A 21,374-nucleotide genomic window follows, 5' to 3' on the forward strand; every position below is an offset into this window, starting at 1 on the left:
ATAATAAATAGATAGTTTTTTATTTAAAATCGAAACTTGATGGATTTATCTTATTTTGTTTACTAGAGGAGGAGATTATTAGTTGTCCACAATCCGACTTTATCATCAGACCAGCATCAAGTTATATTCTTAACTAGAAAAATAAATTCATCTTATTTTTCCGGTTACCGTATGAATTAAACATGTCGGTCTAATAACAATATACAATTTTATCCAGTAACTGTGCGAGTAAAATATTTTTTTTTTCGTACGGTTTATATATTAATAGTCACTGTATACAGGTATACCAAAGAGTCCAATCGTATGTCAGAAAGTCCAAAAACTTCCAAGTTTCCCTAATAGTTTGAAGGCTTACTGGTCAAGTTAAATAATAGCTCATAATAAACTAACCTCTTACTCTCCTTCACCCAAAGTGGTCTCCACAAATAAGGGTCGCTGGTGTAATTGATCGATATCACCCTCGCGCCAGGATAATCCTCCCTTATCCAGTCCCTCGGCCAACAGGGTGAGTAGCAGTCGTCACAGATGCATCCGCACCCTGGCTCGCACGTCACTTCGCACTTGCAGTCGCTCGCCTTAACTCCACTTTCACTTTCACAATCACTTGTCACTTTGACGCTGTTTTCAAACAAGTCTTTGACAAACTGCGCTTGAGTTTCGTAGCTACCAATATCCACGTCATCTAAAAGTGTATTGTTGTAAAATTTCTCCGTTATAAGCAAGTTTTCTTTGGGCAATATCTTTTGTATGTCATATATATTTTTATCTTCTTCATTTACAAGTAAATCTCTGTTATTACAAGTGACATAATCAGTTTGTACATTACTGAATAGATTAGTATGATTTATTTCATCATTTGTAAACTCAAAATAATCTTTCGTTACATCTATATCACTTATGCTTTTTTGGTTATTCGAAGATGGTATTCGGGTATTATAATCTAAGATATTATCACTATTTATATTTATTTCCGTTGCTTTAATAATGCTGATATTGTTTCGGACATTAATGTCATCTTTTAAATTTTTCTGCCTTATTTTAGTATCTCTTTCAATGTCACAGCAATTAACATTACCATAAGCAGAGTTATTAACATATTCGGTTTCTGATTCAACATTTTTACCACAACTGCAATTCTTCATTTGATTGTTATACGTTTCATTGTTTAATTCATCATGATTTTCATTATTGGCTTTAATTTTATTTTTTTCATTATAATCTAGTCGAATATCTTTATAAGTATTATTTGTTTCGTTTTTTTTTATTATATCATGACTTTCTTCTGTAACATGATGACTTTTATCATTTCCACTATCACTGCAGCATTTGGTTCGTTCATCAGTACACCTGCAGGTAGGTACGGCGTGCGGTCTTCGTAGAGCCACTTTCTTTGGCCCATTCTCGTACTTTGTTTGCCATTCGCCTTGTCTCCACGTATTTCCCAGTGATCCTGAAATCAGATAATTTGTCTTAGGAATGAGGATTAGAACAATTTTTTGACGTGACAACGTCTTATAATTCGATGAAACCAGCTGCACGCTCGATAAAAGATGACGTCATGCGTCGTTCCCTAGCTCTAGGGTTGCCAACTTTTTTTACAAGAAATAATATTCTGGTCTATGAAGATTATTAAACAGTAAGTATTTTAGAAAAACGAACATTTTCTCTTGAAAAATGCAACCATTCCATCAGTATTTTCTTAAGACGTTGTCACGTTCAACTATCGTCAGTAAACCGACTTTACAGACAACCGATTTTTTTTTACTCTATTTTAAAAACATTACTAGACGTTTGAAATCAATGAATTTTCACTTTGAACTTGATAATTTATTTAAAGTTTTAGTTATTGTTTGTTTCCTTGTTTTATGGTGTATAAATAAACTAGTAAACTCCGCGTGGTTTCACCCGCGTGGTTCCCGTTTCCGCAACAATACGGGGATAAAAAATAGCTTATAACCTTCCTCGATAAATGGCCTATCTAAAACTAAAAGAATTTTTAAATAGGACCAGCCCCTGTAGCCAAGTGACTCGACGATTCTCTTTCTACGATCGCAAACGCTTCGAAAACTAGAATATTGTATGGGAATGACAGATCTCAATCGCGTGACCTGTCGATAGCAAATGTCATTCACATACATGTTTCTAGTTTTTGAAACGTTTCCGTTTGTAGAAAGAGAATCGTCGTGCCACTTGGCTACAGGGGCAGCAGTTCCTGAGATTAGTGCGTTCGAGCAAACAAACAAACTCTTCAGCTTTGTAATCTATACTAATATTATAAAGCTGAAGAGTTTTTTTTGATTGGACGCGCTTATCTCAGGAACTACTGGTCCGATTTGAAAAATTCTTTCAGGTTATAAGCTACAAATTATCTTCATATTCTTACGGGAACGGGAACCACGCAGGTGAAACCGCGCGGGGTCAGCTAGTATTAGTATAGAATTGAACAACTGCGTCAACCGTTTACAACAAATGGCGTAACTCGTTATAATCCGCCGCGTGTAAGGTAATGCAATCGCATCGGTGAGGTGGATATCGTTACTTATGTAATTGAAGCCGTATGGGCGGCGGCAGAAATAGTCTCAATGTCACTTGCGTCTAATGTCAAGGCGTGACTCGTCGTACCGGAACGCTAAATCACTGAACGTGTGCTTTAGGGTTGCGTTCCCGAGGTGTCCATATTTTTTTATTCAGTGACAAATTAGCCCTTGACTGCGCTCTCACCTGATGATAAGTGACGATGCAATCTAAGGTGGAAGCGGGCTTACTCGGTAGATACAAGTGTATCCTACTCGTACTTCTGACGGTCTTTACGCAGCATCATACCGGAAAGCTAAATTGCTTGGCGGTATGTCTTTCTCAATAGGGTGGTAACTAACCACAGCTGAAGTTTGCTGTATAATAAAATCATTGTCAAGTACTTAACTGTCGATGTTAAGTGCACTTGTCAATGCAGTTTTATTCTAATTGGGAGTCTAGATAAGAAAATAAGAAATAAAAAAAAATTTGGTAAATATTTAGTTTAAAATTACAATGGCATCCTGGCCCTTAAACGGTAATTCCCATATTTACATGGTGAATTCCCATATATGTAATAAATACATTGTATTTATAAAGTATTTTTGGGTGGTAAAATTTTTACAAATAGTCAACTAACATTTCAAAAATGCTTGTAAACTAAGCCTACTTGAAACAAATGTTTTTTTTAAAGATGCTGCTAAAGATGGAATGGCTTTCATTGATTTTAAAGAGAGAACGAATATTATTTAGTAGTATACGAGTATATGCCAAGTAGAGGCATAGTACTGTTAAACGTAAATCTGACGCACGCTTTAGGTTAAACAGGATATGTTTGTGACAATGCTAGTAACTTCGTTGGGCGGCTCTCGCGCTGACGACTCAACAGCAAGTTATAGCAAGTTACCGTATAGGCCGTGTACGAAGACCACGTCCAGGGTGTGGTGATGCGGAGCTGGTGCATGCAGCACCTCGCACTCCACCCGCGGCTCAGGGTGCAGGTGCCCATAGCTGGCCGGCCGGCTCTTGCACTGCTTCGCCGCTGGAACATCAGAATAGCACTGCTACATTTGATGACCAGCACTGCAGCAAACACTGCAGCATTAAGAATGACACAGACGTATATAAGCACTTCAAAAACATAGACATTTATGCCAGTCGAGTGGGTATTTTTAAAAAGTTGGTCATCGGTACACTTAAAAGCGATTAATAATTTTGCTATTTATTTATATATTTTAATTTTTATTGTAATTGTGTCATTTCTTTTTTTATTTCATTATTTTTTTTTTCTTTCTATAAAAGCACTTTGTTAAATAATTTAATTTGAAAATCATTTTTATCAGCCCCATCTACATTTTGTATAATTACTTGTGGATAGAGATGTGGGTTGTGTATGTAAACTATATATTTGTTTTTAAGTTTACTTTAAGTTTTGTAAGATATATTATTGTACACAACTGTTTTCGATCCCAAATAAATAAAATAAAAGGGGTAATATAGATATATTAGTTTATAGATTAATTAGATTGACATGTACGAAGAGTCCGCACACCAGGAAGCCATGCTCTGCAAAACTATCCAAGGTGTGCAGTCGCTTTTTGATTTATTTTTATATTATTACACCAAAAAATCAATAACAAAGAAAATAGTAGAAAACAACAGATATACAAGTAAAAGTATGAGCAAAGAAGATGCAAATTGCTTGTATAACAGAATATTTATATATGTAGACAAGTACCTACTTTAAGAAATATTATAATTATTATAATAGGAAATCCTTTATAATTTTTTAATTAATTTGTTTTATTCTGATTCTGATGTAGTTAGTTCTTTTTTCTTTATTTTTGTTTTGCACTCAGCTAAATAAAGAATTTTATTATCATTATTTTCATTATTATTATTATTATCCACTACAAGAGAATCACGAGAATTGTTTGGATTTGGTAGATTAGATGCTTGAAGAGAAATAAATGGCTATATACTTTTGCGTCTTCAGCGGTGGGTAAAAAATTACTATTGAAATTTTTATTACTTCGGCTCACTGAAATTGTCGGAAAATATTAGTGATTTTTGTGAGATTATTTTCTTTAAAGTAAAAAGCAAGTGTGCTGTACACCACACGACTGAAGTAAAACTTCTTACAAAAATATAATAAAAACGCCATCTATGGGTAATATACAAAAAATTAAAATATCGCCTTTTTGCTTGAAAAAGTATATTAGCAGCGTTTTACCTGAAATAAAACGCATATTAAAATACTTACCTCACTGGAAGCTTTATATTGAGAGTAGCATTTCCGTTTCCGTCGATTTCATACCAGTTTTCGTACTTTTATTGACGTCACGTCTGGCTATGTGGCGCCACCTGGCGGTGTCGGGCTCGGGAAGTTTCGTAAATCGCTGAGCGCGACTTTAGCTCATTGGCTCAATATATCACCAGGCTGGAATTACTTAAAGCTTCCAGTGAGGTAAGTATTTTAATATGCGTTTTATTTCAGGTAAAACGCTGCTATTAAAATATTGACCGTAACTGGAAGCTTTATATTGAGAGCCTGTTTGTTTTCGCCTGGTGACGCCACATTATGGTATTATTTCGCCAATGTGATTATTAAAATAAAACTTTTTATAACAATATTATCTCTAATTCGATTAGGCTTTATTTAGAGAACAAGCTAGTAACGAAGTTTGACTTACTGTGTCTGTGCATAATACAATATTCCATTTTGTTGGAATGTAGCAAAAATACATGTCTACGGTACAATGGTAGCCAGTAATAAGTATCATAATCCGTGTTTCATAATCAATTAATATGAATAACACTCACGATAGTTTAAATTCTAAAATAATAAGTATCTATTGTCTGTGGATATTATTTATTCAAACTGTCAACTCTTTGACATTCAAGTGTCATAATATGTCATCAGCCATTTACTATATTTTACAAATATTAATAAATAAAACAGTTAGCAGTGCTTAACGTGTTTTCGTTCATCTCGCGACTCCAACTCTCAACACATTCAAAAATAATCAATGAACTAAAAACATACCATACATTTTTTGGATTGGAGTTCAATACTTTTAATTTTAGGGATTTCATCATATAATTGATATTTCACACTAAATTATTTAGGAAAAACACTGCTGACCGATATAGTCGTTATGAAGATTTCTTACGTGACGTCTTTACTCATTCTGCTATAACCATATGCGAGGCGGTTTTTTAAAAAAATTATTACTAATATTAATTCTTGCTGCATTTAGTCGTAGTGGATAGTTATTTTATTTAATAATAAAATAGACTTATTATTTCCTAAAGAAAAACTATGATAGTGATTATTTTATTTACAAATAATTTCCAGCCAGAGTAAATACTTCTATCGGTTTTTGAGCCAAATTGCGGCCAAAATTAAATAAAATCATCAGATTTTATACTATGTTATCCCTATAATAAGTAATGTTAGGTCATATACACGCCTTTCAGAGTGTACCTACAAAGATATAACTATTGAAAAAATATCTTATTAAGAAGTTACTAACATTCCAAACTGGTGGCATGGAATTTTTAGGCTTTCTTAACAATTTGGCATGAATTTAAGGATATGCTTTACAAAGTTATTGATTTCTTAAGTAGGTTACTTGAAGATTCAAGAAACTTAAACTGAGTCAGTTCTTAGACATTAGGTCATATAATGTACTAAAACTTTTACTTTTAGACAAACACTACACAAGCCGATTTTTAAGTTTTGACAGGAAATTAAAAATAATTTCAGGTTTTCCAATATTTCTTGAAGACTACCTCTAACAGTTTTGTAACTGCTAAGTCCGTTGTCGTGATTATAATAAATTTGTCTTCATTCTATAGAATTATCGGTACTGCTAGCACTCGGAATCTGAGATCCAAATGACATAAGACTTACTCTTATCAAGGCTATTAAATATATTCCTGTCAACCGATTCTGATGATTCTCTGAGAATCAGTGTAAGTGGTGGCGATACCATAAAGCAAGTGGGAAATTCCCTATACACACTGTACACATCGTATAAAACAACTTGAGCGTAAGTTACATCTCGGGATACGTACAAGTAATCATGGACTACGTGTACCTTATTTAATGAGTCAGATCAGAATAGATCAGTCACCGACATACCCTATTTCACAATCACTTTTTCTATGCTACAGTAATGAAAGCGCCAAGTAAGGAAGATGGCGATGTTGTATAACAAGTGATTTGCATGCTTGTTGTTCCTGCCGCGTATACTATTGTGTACTGTCGTAAACTCATCTCTCTTTTCCTCCATAATATGTAACGGCAATCATTTTGTCCTATTGAATGTTGCTTAGGAGGTGAGTTTGATTCTAGGGGCATATACGAGTAGTATGACATACATTTCCTTTTTATTGGAATGCAGTACCTATTCCTCTCGTGACCATGAATACCTCAGAGGGTGAATGTTTAGTAACGCTGCCCAAGCGTGGTCAAAGGCATCTGCTACTAACAAAAACACTGGCTGAGGGTGTCAGTGAAGTAAGGTCATTCATTCATTCAATGGTAACGGCAAGTTTTCGATATAGTCTACATCTACGCTTCGTATTATTTTCTTAGTAAATGATAAAATTGTCGATTCTTAATTCTACATATCTCTTACAAAACATGCTGCGAATTCGATAGCATTGAGAAAGTATTTGAGAAAGAGACATGCATAGTTCAAATGACAAGGAAGTAATGTCCAACAATTCCCTGTATACAAAACGTAGGAAGCACCTTTGGGATTTTATTACATACACATGCAAGTAGGCTTGTGTCTATTCTTCAAACTGAGTTTTTGATGCTGTGCGTATTTAGCAAGTGGAAATGAGGTTAAATATTGGTTCGGTTTCAGTATTAACAACAGAGCATGGTGCTTTTATGATCCTTTGTATTTCATTAAGTAGACAATTGTTGATATTTCTTCCAAAACAGGAGTGTGGAACGATGTTCCATATAGATTAAGAAAAACACGAGGTTATTCGAGAGAACGGTAGGAGATAACCTCAGATTAACCTCTGTACGTTTCTGGTGCCACCATTTTCTCCCACTGAAAAAGGTGGTGAAAAAGGTGGCTAAAAAGACCGCTTGAAATGTAGTCTATCTCAAAATACTTTAGGTTTTCTGGATGCATTAAACTTTAAAGCTTAATACCCTTGATGGGCCTCGAGCCCCTGAAAAAGGATTCATTTAGAATCCTTTGTTTTAATAGAAATTTTTATGTTACCGCTTATGCGTTTTTCTACATTTGCTAGGTGACGGAGGGTATCATAATATGTTTTACCTTTTCGTTTGTTTCTAAGTTTTATGAAACCTGGAGTATGGTTATAAATTTTGCAAATAATAAACTGTATACATCCAGTAATACCTTTAGAAAACTTTGATGTATTCGGAAAAATAAGTTTCCTGCCTTTAACCTCTATACCAAAATGTACATGATGTTTTAATCTGACGCTTTCGTTCATCAGATTTTTACGCCATTGTTACAAAGTAATTAATTCACCCATTGGTTACAAATCTAGTTGGCCTATTCACTATTTTGGTCTTTATTATCAACCTATATCAATTGGAAAAATGTCATTTACCTACTGTGGGATATTCACGAGTAAGCAATAAATGACATTTTTACATAGAAACTCAATTTTGTATATGTCAACTAGCAAACGTAAAAGATAGTGAGTCAGCCTGCAAGGGCTTTAGGACATTAGTCTCTTGTACATTGCTGATAAACACCCCGCGAGAGTGGATTATAATGATCATACAGGCAAGGCTGCGCAAGCGTTCCAAGCGATGGAATCTTAACATTTTTCATGCATTACCCTCGCGAGGGGTGGCGATCACACACACGACATCGACACGGGTATTTGAATAATTTATATAGATAGATAAGATATTCGTATCCATACATCGTTGATAAACACCCTGCGAGGGTGGATTGTATTGATCATGCAAGCAAGGCTGTGCATGAACGTGTGCGCATTACAGATATGTATATTCCGTGCTGTATGTTCCACGCGATGGAACATTACTCTTCATGCATACGCCCGCGACGGTGGCGATCAAGGACACCGGTATTTGAATAATTTATATAAAGAGATAAACACCCCGCGAGGGTGGGTTGTAATTATCATGCAAGCATGGCTGTGCATGAGCGTTTGCGCATTGTATGTATATTCCGTGTTGTGTATTCTACGTGATGAAATTTCAACACTTTTCGTGCCTTGCCCTTGCGAGGGGCGGCGATCCTCAGTATTTGACTGGAAATACGTCTAGGAATGTTAACACTTTCTATAACCTCGTCCCCATGAGGGGCGGTAATCTATTAGTCCGGTATTTGACTGTGCAAATACGTCTAGGAATATTTAAACTTTCTATACCTTACTCAGTAAGTTGGTTTTGCAAATACGTCCAGGAACGTTAAAAAACTGTGCATACCTTGCCCCCGCGAGGGGCGGTAATCTATTAGACCTATATTTGACTGCAAATGTGTCCAGCGACGTTAACAGTGTCTACGCCTTGCCCCTGCGTGGGGTGGCGATTTATAAGGCCAGTAATTTACATCCAATCAAAATTCCTCTGCTAAATTCTGGCGGGATTTGTGAACCTTTTTTCAATGCCGGTTTGAATTGAAGTAACAATATGTTTGAGTAACTTCCAAAAACTCTTTGTCTAACTTGTCTTCGAGCATTCGTAATTTACGTACTCCTTTGAAACGAAAGCCACTGGCCACGCGTTCGTTTTGTAGTATATATGTTAGACAACAGTCTATTGCTAGAACGTTCACTTTGGTTTCTGAGTTCACATTTTTAGGAAGCCTGCTGGGCCCCGCCACTTTTAATACTATTTTAACTGTTGAAAAATCACTACAAAGAAAATATTATTATATACATGCAAGTACGAAAACATTTGCAAAAAAGCAAGACTTTCAAACACATGAAGTAGTGATCCGAACGGAAAAACCGTTAAAATAATGATCACGTACTATTTTCAAATGAAATTTGAAATTTTACATTTACATTTTACATAATTTTACGTTAATTACATTAACGTTGTATGTAACAACGTAATAAAATATAAAGTACTCACAGCGAATTCACTTCACTTATTACACTTTATCTTGCAATGTCGGGTACCAACTGATTGCAAGATGTTGCTTCGACGGTAAACAAAACGCCAATGAGCTAAAGTCGCGCTCAGCGATTTACGAAACTTCCCGAGCCCGACACCGCCAGGTGGCGCCACATAGCCAGACGTGACGTCAATAAAAGTACGAAAACTGGTATGAAATCGACGGAAACGGAAATGCTACTCTCAATATAAAGCTTCCAGTTACGGTCAATATTTTAATATAAAATTAATTACTTTTTGACCGAAAAACAATAAATCCGCCTCTCTACTTATCTTATCGTATGTTATGTTAAGTTAAGTTAAGTTTTACTTTGTAGTTACAACACCCTCACAGGGTTCCATTTGTAATAATTATGACATATGTTAAATATTATAATGGAAATGTAACTTAAATAAATAAATAAATTATAAATTTCGTGGCACATTAACCGCGAATGTACGTAAATGTACGTAAATAAGTTTAACTCCAAAACTGCAAGCGATGCTAGTCACCTTGAACCCGCGGGATGCGCGCAGCGATCAGTCGCTGCAGGACCACTGTGGCGGCGCTCCAGAAGGACGACAGGCACCAGCGACTGCAACAACAGCAACAACATTACAACAATCTATCTATACTTATACTTTAACTGTAACAGGTAAATTTTTGACGTGACAACGTCTTATAATTCGATGAAGCCAGATGCAAACTTGAAAAAAGATGACGTCATGCGTCGTTCCCTCGCTCTAGGGTTGCCAACTTCTTTTACAAGAAATAAAATATATCTCGCTCTTTCTTTCAAAAAATGCAACCATACCATCAGTATTTTCTGACGTTGTCACGTTCAACTATCGTCAGAAAACCGACTTTACAGACAATAATAACAGAAAAGTGTTCGTTTTTAATTTTTGTTTGTCTGTCTGCCCGTATTTAATCTTGACCGGGCATCACGCTGAAACTACTGAATGATTTTAAATTAAACTTGGAACGATTTGAGACCATATTAAGTAGAAGGTTAAAGGATACTTTTAGTTGCGAAAATTAAATCATGGGTTGAAAATTTGTATGGAAAGTCCTAAATTTTTCATACAATTTGTTAAAATTGGTAAGTATTTGTACTACCAGAAAAATACTAAAAATAATGTCATTCCAGATTTTTCAAAATCCTAAAGGATTAAAAAGTCATACAACAAAAAAATCCAAAGCAATTTTGGCAGTATTTAACCATCCGCATTTTATAAAAGCTGAAATATATTTCAATCCATTCTCCTAGCATATCCGTAGGTATGGTAATTACGGAGTTGGAGCTAATCGTCCGGTAACCGGATAAATAAAAGTCACTTCGTATGGAATTTGGATCACAATGACTTTGAAAGGCAGCAGGTCTCAAGGGTCCAGACTTTCAATCAGTCATACAGGTCACTCCATTTTAGGTACTCCATATTTTATAACTTTTTGACGGCCTCCGTGGCGAAGTCGAATGCGCGGTAGATGTACAAGACGAAGGTCTTGGGTTCGATCCCCGGCTGGGCTGATTGAGGTTTTCTTAATTGGTCCAGGTCTGGCTGGTGGGATGCTTGGCTAGTTACCACCCTACCGGCAAAGACGTTTTTTTCACCTCTAGTCTATAGTATCTCACAGTCGTTGTATTGTTTTTTTTTTTAACTTTATCTTTCTAAGAAAACTTGAGATATCAAGACGCATCTAACGATATCTCAATTACTTACGGAAATCCGTTCAGAGGTTTCGAAGATATGAGGTAATAAAGAATATTACATAGTTACATACTTATAAGATACTAGCTGATGTCGCGCGGTTTTACCCGCGTGGTTCCCTGTCCCGTAGGAATAATATATAGCCTATAGCCTTCCCCGATAAATGGGCTATTTAACACAAAAAGTAAATTAAAATCGGACCAGTAGTTCCTGAGATTAGCGCGTTCATTCAAACAAACAAACAAATTCTTCTTCTTTATAATGTTAGTATAAATGCATGAATAATATAATTAATAGTTAAAAAACTAAAAAACAAGCTTATAGCACGCACTAATTTTCGTATTCCTGAAAGAAAACCCTTTCATTTGGGGGTGGATTTTAAACACCCAGTCCGCCATCTTGGAGAGGCCGCCATATTGGATTTGTAATGACGTGACGTTTCTTAGCTAGTTGTATATTGTCATCAGAGGGCCTAGTGGCAGTTTGATACTGTTACCGTCACGTAACGTAAACGCGAATTTCTAAGGAATTGAAACAGCGCCATCTAGTGGCACTACTGTACAACTGTTTCATTCCATATAAATTTTGCGTTTACGTTACGTGACAGTAACAGTATAAAAATATTGAAAACTCCCACTAGGCACACTGATCTCAGAGCGTAAGTGGAAGTGGAAGAGTAAGTGGAAGAGTAAGTGGATCAAATTAAGCTTCCAAGATTTTCTTAAATAGGTACATATTTAAGTGTGTTAAAAACATAACTCTTCTTGCAGTCGGGTCAATAAAAGACACCAAAATTTTCGGCAAACGACATTTCTGTCTTTTTAGCTGGTGGTAAGGACGAGGTGGCACTGGTCATGTGCCGTAGTTCTAATGAGTTATGACCTTTAAAACTCCAATGATGTTAAACTACCTGTCAGGTAGCTACTGTGCCTAATAGAGCTAGTTGACCTCATCATAAGGTCAACAATTACTGCACACGTCAGTCCATCAAACGATCGTGATCTACCTAGCAATAGCCAAGTAGTTGTCTTTGTGTTAATCTAGAGTTTCATTTATCTATTCTACAGCCAAATACATTCAAGAGTGTTTGCGTAAAAGAGTAACAGACATACAAACTTTCACGTTTTGGGACGTTTTCATTACAAGTCACAAGTAGATAGGTATAGTTTCTCAATAAAGTACTAAAGTAGGTAATTTACGTGACTTTTGTCGATAAAGAATACCTACGTCTCAGTAGCGAAGGATGGAATTCAGATGAAGGTAAGCCGCTCCAAAGAAAAGTAAATTCATACATAGTGATATTAACTCCAACAGTACAACAATGAATACCTACCTACTGTTAGGTTTCTGTAGAATAATTAACTGTTATATGTACTTTAAATTTTAAAAGTATTCTTTTATTCTTATTTTATAAAAAGATGGTCAATTAATGTCGACCAATCAGTGAGCTCGAGCAATCGATGTCGACCAATCACGGCCGACCAATTGGGGGAAAAGGTCGGTAGGGGGGTACGACGACTGCGGTCGAGTCGGGCATTCAGTGAAAAAAGTGAATAATTAGTGAATTTGTTATTGTGCACTACGACGTTTAACTTCCACACTGGCCTGAACCTTACACTATGCAAGGATTTTTATAGGTAACCCGGCGGGAATCGGCTTACATGCACTCTTCGCCGCTGCTACGTCTACAATATGAGAATTGATACTCATTTATATCATCGATCGTATTTTTAAATTGTAAAATAATGGCAAATGGATCTATAGCAAGAAAGCTGCATTTCCGCTGGTGAAAGCAATAATTGTGTAAAAAGTAGTAAGTTTTTCCTTTAATTTCACCTGCCTTGAGTTTTTGACGATTTGACCAATTTTCATTTCTATACGACTAGCTGACGCCGCGTGGTTCCTGTTCCCGTAGGAATATGGGGATAATATATAGCCTGTAGCCTTCCTCGATAAATAGGCTATCGAACACTGAAAGAATTTTTGAAATTGGATCCGTAGTTCCTGAGATTAGCGCGTTCAAACAAACAAATTCTTCAGCTTTATAATATTAGTGTAGATGAGATTTCGGGATGCGTACAGTGCGAAACAGGAAATTATGGAAAGATTTGGGGGAGACCTACGCCGTACAGGCGACTTGTATTTAGTGTAATTATTTCTTTTTAATTAATGTTAGATTGTAAGTTAAAATTGTAAAAAAAAAACATACATACAGCCGAACGTAGAACCTTTTTGGAAGTCGGTTAATAATGGTACTAGAATAAAAGCTTTTTATTTTATTTATTATCTATTTTATTTATACTATAAAAAGGTTAATAGTATTGTATTGTAGCTAATGGCTGCATAATACTGAACTGATTTTGAAAATTCTTTTACCACTAGCACTGCATATTATGGGAGTGTCATCGAGAAACTTGCCAAGCTATAGGTACCGACACATCACCCTCTTTCGGTTGACAGACAGACAGATAGACTGCTATAAGCTTGATAAGAGATAAAAATAATAAAATAATCAAAACTAGCGTCTCCTGTAAGTCGGTAAAGAGGTTATCTCCTAATGTAGAAAGTGTTACGTGAAGCGGTCACCTACTCGGATACTTGCGTAACCCGACATCAGACATGCGCGTATAGCTTAACCATTAGCCGACATGATGCAATGCGCGCCACGCTTAAGTGGTGTCAACAAAAAAGAGCGCTTGGGTATTGAGGTAATATTTCGGTCATAGACCAAAATCTTTACTAATATTATAAAGCTGAAGAGTTTGTTTGATTGAACGCGCTAATCTCAGGATCTACTGATCCGATTTGAAAAATTCTTTCAGTGTTAGATAGTCCATTTATCGAGGAAGGCTATAGGCTATATATTATCCCCATATTCCTACGGGAACGGGAACCATGCGGGTAAAACCGCGCAGCGTCAGCTAGTGTAACATAAATGGATGGTCGCAGACGCGCGAGCAGACTTTTATAACACTATTATAAGGAAAAGATGCTTGTCGATGGTTCGAAGGGTGATTACAGCTATCGCGGCAAGGCTCGACTGTATTTACGTCCGTCACTGCTGTGACAGACATATTACAGTGCCCATGCCGATACGGAAATTGTAAGTTGACCAGAAAATAATGACTTAAATGCTTATAACTGACATTTCATATTATTCTGACATTTTTCGATTTTTTAATTTTATTTTTGATTTTTGTTTTTATATTTTTCATAATATGGGTGTGTGTGCCTAAAATAAATAAATTCTATTCTATTTAATTTTTCATTTATTTTTATTTATAAAGGCGAATGTGAATGTACCCAGGCCCATACAACCCAGGTATACCCCCGTATACAAGTAATGATTATGACAATATGGTGTATAAAAAGGATTTGGTAAATTAACTACTTTAATAAAAGTATGTTTCTTGAAGAAAAATATTTTTTTTACTAGCGGACTTGCTCAAGCTTCGCTTTGACTTATTAATTTATTTATTTGCACTTCTTCCCTATCCCTACCTTACACTACCCTACTCCTACCCTACAACTACCCTACCCCTACCCTATCCCTATACCATAAACCTACTCTACCCCTACCCTACCCCAACCCCTACCCTACCCCTACCCTATTTTTTCACCTTTTAAACCTTCCCTATACCTTCACGAATATAAATCCGCAAGATAAGAAAAATCCGCTCAACCGTTCTCGAGTTTTAGCGAGATTAACGAACAGCAATTCAATTTTATATATATAGATATCACTCTCAAAATGTTTACGGGTATACCAAAACGGCGAAATAAAATTTAAAGTTTTATTATTTTTTCTGTTACCAACATGCATAACAAACAAACGAACCAATCATAACTCTTCATTATTCGATTTTACATTGTTATCCAGAAATAAATAATGTTCTTTAGACATACAAATTAAATAAGTAAGTAGATACATGTTTTTGTTTTGTTAGATTAGGATAGAGAGAAGTTTTCGCCTACGTGAAAATGGTTATTTTGTCGCGAGTGTCTAAATAAATAAATTTATTCTTAAGCAAGATATTGCATCACTTACACTGATGTTCATGCTAACCGAAGCTCTCTTATCGCTTGGCTCCTACTATATCTCGCCTCTTGTGGGATTTCTTAGCCTTGACAATGAATAAGGCGTAGAATAGGTATTGATAACATACTGTATGTTACACATTTACATAACAATAACGCCTCGAGGGGTTTTTGACAAATTAGGTGAACGCGTGTGTAATACGTCACTGTTTACACTCTATATAACGACTTTTTGGTTTATTAGCTAACAGGTCTCGTTAATATTTTTCAAAATCCCCTAACAATCGTGAGTAACAGTGGAATTCATAAACGTAGTAGGGTCACCCCCAGGGGATCATTCACTCGCTGAGCGTCAAATTCTAAAACAAATAGAGGTTAAATTCGATATTCAGCGGCTGAATGATCCCCTGGGGGTGCCCCTACTACGTCTATGAATTCCACTGTAAGTACGGCGCGGTGAAGACTACATTTTGTTCAAAGTTTTGAACTCGACATTTATTTCTGTACTAGCGGACGTCCACGGTTTCGTCCGCGTGAAAGTCGATGTGAACTACTTTCAACTACCCCTACCCTACCCTACCCTACTCCTACCCCTACCCCTACCCCAACCTGCCCCTACACTACCCCTACCCTACCCATTAAGGCTGCACACGCGACGGAAGTTTGAAAAATTGAGTAACTTCTCCCGTTTTCCCAACATTTCCCTTCACTACTCTGCTCCTATTGATCGTAGCGTAATGAAAAGTATACTATAACCTGCCCAGGAGTATGTAGAACAATTGTACCAAGTTTCGTTACAATCCGTCCAGTAGTTTTTGTTTCTATAAAGAACATACAGACAGTTTTTTTTGGAAATATATTTCATGTACAGAATTGACCTCTCTACAGATTTATTATAAGTATAGATAAATAACTTTTGATTTGTATGGTCGTGGTGAGCGGTAGGTATTTAGCAAGAGGCCCGCGACCCGGCCCGCTTTGTTCCCGCCACGATAACAATACCTACTCTATGATAATGCGACCGACTTCACTGACCGCTCACCGCTCCCACTATACTAATAGCATTAACAACTGAGTCTTAGGGCCATAAATCATTTCTCTATATCTATCTCGCTTGCACTTATGGGTCTTATGGAGCCGTCTAGTGAAGGGTGTAACAATGAAAGACATATTATCGATAAGTAAAGTTTATTATCGTATCTTGTTCACAAAATTAAAAAAATTAACAATATTTGATTTAATATAATACATATTTCATATTATATAATTATTAACTAAATAAAATTAATCTTCATCTGAGTCTTCATCATCAGAATCTTCGTCTTCTGCCAAATTTATTATATATTAGTATCCATAGTGCGCAACGAGTAACACATGCATATAGCAAAAAAAATACGCAATGCAATTACATTAGAAACCGACCAATCAGAATCGTCCAAATCATTATTGACTCATCATTAGCACGTGCGCAGGTAGCCGTTTATCGATAATTAGGGTGCGCAGGTAGGCGCGCTGCACATTCCTATCTTTTTTGACTTTTATGACCGGACGACTCAGATGATAATGCGCATACTATAGGGTTGCTAACCGTACTATAATATATGTATAGTATTGTACTATATTTCGAATCTGCGTACTATATACTGTTAAAGAAATATATAGTACCTACTTACATAAAATACTATATTTCAATACTGAAGTCTAACAAACAAAATTTTCATTTATAACATATTGAACATTAGTTTAGACAGATATGCTTTATCATGCATATATAATGTATCCGAACTTATCTGTCCAAAATTAAAAATAAATGTGAAACAGAATACCTATCAGTAAAAATGTAGTTTTTTTACAAATGAATGTAAATTTTTGCTTTTTTCATAAAAAAACTATATTTTTCTGAAAAAATGTTGGCAACCCCAGCTCCCACTGCTGATACTCGATAACAATATTGTGATCGTGTTGTCCAGGGTTCGAGTCCCATCAGACAGCTTCATCAATGACGTTGAGCACGAGTCTCACGGAATAAGAGGTTAGGCCAATGATATTAAATACTGTTAGATGTGTTACTAGCGCATGAAAAATAAGGCGCTGAGTCAACTCAATGTAAGTTGTGGTTAACGAACGTTATCTAAACAAATAATACCTAAATATCGTCTACAATGTCGAGTTGTGTGTTCAGGAAGTGTAAAAACTATATATACATAAATATATAATTTTTTTTTTTTTAATAAATAAATATACTTAAACAATACACATCACTATCTAGCCCCAAAGTAAGCATACAGAGTAGCTTGTGTTATGGGTGCTAAGATAGTTGATATTATAATATTCATATACAATTATATACTACATATTGATACTTATATAATGTATAAATACACACAGACACTGGAAAACACCCATGCTCATCACACAAATATTTTCCAGTTGTGGAAATCGAACCCACGGCCGTGGATGCAGAAAGCAGGGTCACTACCCACTGCGCCACGCGGCCGTCAAAGGAATTAAAGACAAAATTGTGCATGTGAGCTGTAGCCTATTATTCAGATCATTATTTTAAGTGATTTTGTAGGGACGTAACCGATCTATAGTACTAAATTATCATTGGGTTAGGCCCAATTCAAATTTGTAAGCTATCGATCAAAATATCTATGTATGTTGACACATATATGTGTCTATTATCTGTGTATATCCATCAAGATATAGTACACGTGGTGACAAGTATAGACTCTTGTAGGTAGATATACCTAACTTTATCAATCCATGGACTTCCTAGAATCGGACTAAATAATAACTAGACGTACCGCGCGGTTTTACTCGCGTTATTCAGACTATTCTTACTATTCACTAACTATATTTACAATCATTTGAAATTAACATCAAATTAATATCAACTATTTGTTAATGAAAATGACGTATCAACTGCGCAATAGTCACTCAACTGCCATTGTGATGTGATGACGTCATTTTCATTAACAATACGCTCTATGGAATACTTAAAATGTAGTTAGTGATCGATACTGATGCCAAAAATGCAATCAGAAAAATTTTTGTCTGTCTGTCTGTATGTTTATTATAGAAACAAAAACTACTCGACGGATTTTAACAAAACTTGGCACAATTGTTCTTCATACTCCTGGGCAAGTTATAGTATACTTTTCTTCACGCTACCATCAATAGGAGCAGAGCAGTCAAGGGAAATGTTGGAAAAACGGGAGAAGTTACTCCATTTTCACAGCGATACTACTGTAAGGGCTGGATTAAAGAGGGCTAAGGGCGGACGAAGTCGCGGGCGTCCGCTAGTTAATTATAATGTTTATTTAACAACTACTATTTATTAATGATTTGTAGGAGTTCTCTGGATGCAGGTGGCTCAGTATCGTGATGTTTGGAAGTCCCTACAAAAGGCCTATGTCCTGCAGTGGACTCCATCGGCTGATGTGATGATGATGATGAATAATAATTAAGGGTACGATGACTTCACTTGCTCTTCGAGGCACGGGGGGCATAACACCACCAGCGTTGCCAGACGTCCCGATTTTGACGGATTAAGAATACCGCTTTTTTCATTGAAAAACTTCCCATATCCCGACTTGCAACACCGACACCGATTTCCCAACTACTGGTTGAAAGTAATATTTATTTCTCTATTGTATCTTAGAAGAATGAATTGGTCTGTAACCCGATCCAGGACTTGAACCTTGTACCTCGTGATACCACATAGCTAGACCAATGGGGCTGTAAAAATCCTATATAAACTGAGGTATTTTATCGGAAAATTACGTAATCCCAAGTTGTTATCAGTCAACGTTAGAGATAATCGTATTAACCCAAAAACCACACCTCTGTTTACTAATAACTAATTACTAAATAAATAGGAAAAAGTTATGTCAAGTGGGTATTTAACTATATCTAAATTAGAACAGTATTCGACATCGCTGGCTTTTCGAATAGATAAAAGTTATTGATATTATAAAGCTGACGAGTTTGTTTGTTTGTTTGCTTGGGCGCGCTAATCTCGGGAACTAGTGGTCCGATTTGAAAAATTCTTTCAGTGTTAGATAGCTCATTTATCGAGGAAGGCTATAGGCTATAAATTATCCCCGTATTCTTACGAAAACGGGAACCACGCGAGTTAAAACAGCGCAGCGTCTACTAGTCGTTGCATAAAAGTGTTGTAGGAGGTAATCTATGTATATCTACAGAACCGAATTGAAAAAATCTTTTACTAAAAAAGCCATGTTATTGGGAGTGTCATAAGCAATATTTCTATCCCTCTTTTCCCACGGGAACGGGAACTACGCGAGTGAAACTGCGGGACATCTGTAGTCTATACTAATATTAATAGGTCCAAAAACTACTGAACCGATTTTAAAGATTCTTTCACAGTTGTAAAGCTACATTATCCCGAGTACTATAGGGTATATTATATCCGGGAACTTTACGTGAGGATTAGAAGAAGCCATTTTTAACATATGTTAGGTTAAGTCATTGTGCCAGTCTCAGAATACAGAAAAACACCAGAAGGAATGATAGCGCAAACGAGTGAAGCCATTTAAACTACACATTTTATGGGTTAGTACCTACACCACCAAGCGATTACTCACTCTGTGTTTGTCGTGTTGTTTGACGTGCTATACAGGTGACAAATTTAATTAAATTAAGCCGTCTTGTGCTATTCCTTTGTGTAAAAATGCCGTTGGTAAAAAAAAAGAAATTTGATCACATTTCATGTGTAAGTAGCACAAATAAATATTTTTATGATATAATAATGAATAATTTTTACGTAAATTTAGTTGCCATAGTGTTTTTCTGTTGGTTTAGGTGCCAGTTTAGCAAACCAATAAAAAAAAAAACTTTGCGAGTGAAACCGCGGTACGTCTGTTACTATGTATATAAATGTTAAGATAGGAACAAGATAACGAGACTACAGACCTACCTACCTACATAGCGAAAATAAAAATCTATTTTAAATGCGAGATTTCATCTCGTCACAGCATCCCAGCGGCTCCAGGCTCGCTGGCCGAATGCCATGTCAATGTCACCGGGTCGTTGAACCAAAATGGCGTCAACGCGTGGCCGTGTTAAGGCGAACTATCATCAACATTCGACAATGTTCTGTTTTTGTCGATGTCTCTAATAATAGCGGAGCTGGGGATTTTGGATTTTTGGATTACCCCAGCTTGATAGACGAATATAGTGAGAACACCTGGTATGTTGTTCAGCCTCCACCTATGAGCTACATCATCAGCGAGTAACATAGTTTATATTTTATCCCCATGTTCCTATGGGAATGGTTGGAACTGCTGGTATGTAAAATATACAAGTGATTTCTTTAGTTTGCCGACATTGAAAAATTTGACTTGTAAAATAATTTATTTTAATTGTACAATATACTTACCTAAGGTTAATTAATTGATTAAAAACAGAAAACTCTACTGTTTTCTAACTGTTCTATATTCGACGACATTTTTCGATGTTTGCATGTACATACTGCTCGCATGTTAGCACCACTGGTGACCGACGGACAGGCGGACAGCGGAGTCTTAGTGTTAGGATACGGACCTTATAAACGTCCGTTTATATCTACAGACATTTAGCGTGCCAGACACGTGTTGTGGCAGACAAAATAATATTCTATACAGTGTTTATTAACGTATACGTTGACAGACACGGGCCGCGCCCGGCCAGTATTCGCGGAAAGAATATTTTGTCTGTGCGGTTCATGTCTGTATAGTCCTTGCAACCTGAACTAAAATTTACACAAATGACAATAAGTCAGTCATTACCAAATAACAATGAGGGCCACTAAGACATTAGCGCCGCGTCTGGGGAATTCTTTCATGAAAAGGACTTTACGTGTCTCTAGCTACCTGCTGGGCAGCATGAATAAACGGTGTCGGTGGGTGTCTGCCACGTACTTGTCTGTGACTGTGTGTCTGTAGGCTAATCTTGTACTATTATGTATTGTGTT

At 36.2% G+C, this 21,374-nt stretch overlaps 1 protein-coding gene across 1 annotated transcript in view; it reads right to left on the reverse strand.

The window, feature by feature from the left end:
* LOC112052147 (uncharacterized) overlaps nt 1–21,374 on the reverse strand; it is a 35,286-nt gene that overhangs the window by 4,555 nt on the left and 9,357 nt on the right. The window contains 3 exon segments of the mRNA XM_052889711.1: nt 391–1,450; nt 3,422–3,556; nt 10,160–10,242. Coding sequence (XP_052745671.1) covers nt 391–1,450; nt 3,422–3,556; nt 10,160–10,242 — 1,278 coding nt within the window.

This window comes from Bicyclus anynana, chromosome 26 (genome assembly GCF_947172395.1).
Source record: "Bicyclus anynana chromosome 26, ilBicAnyn1.1, whole genome shotgun sequence".
Taxonomy (NCBI): domain Eukaryota; kingdom Metazoa; phylum Arthropoda; class Insecta; order Lepidoptera; family Nymphalidae; genus Bicyclus; species Bicyclus anynana.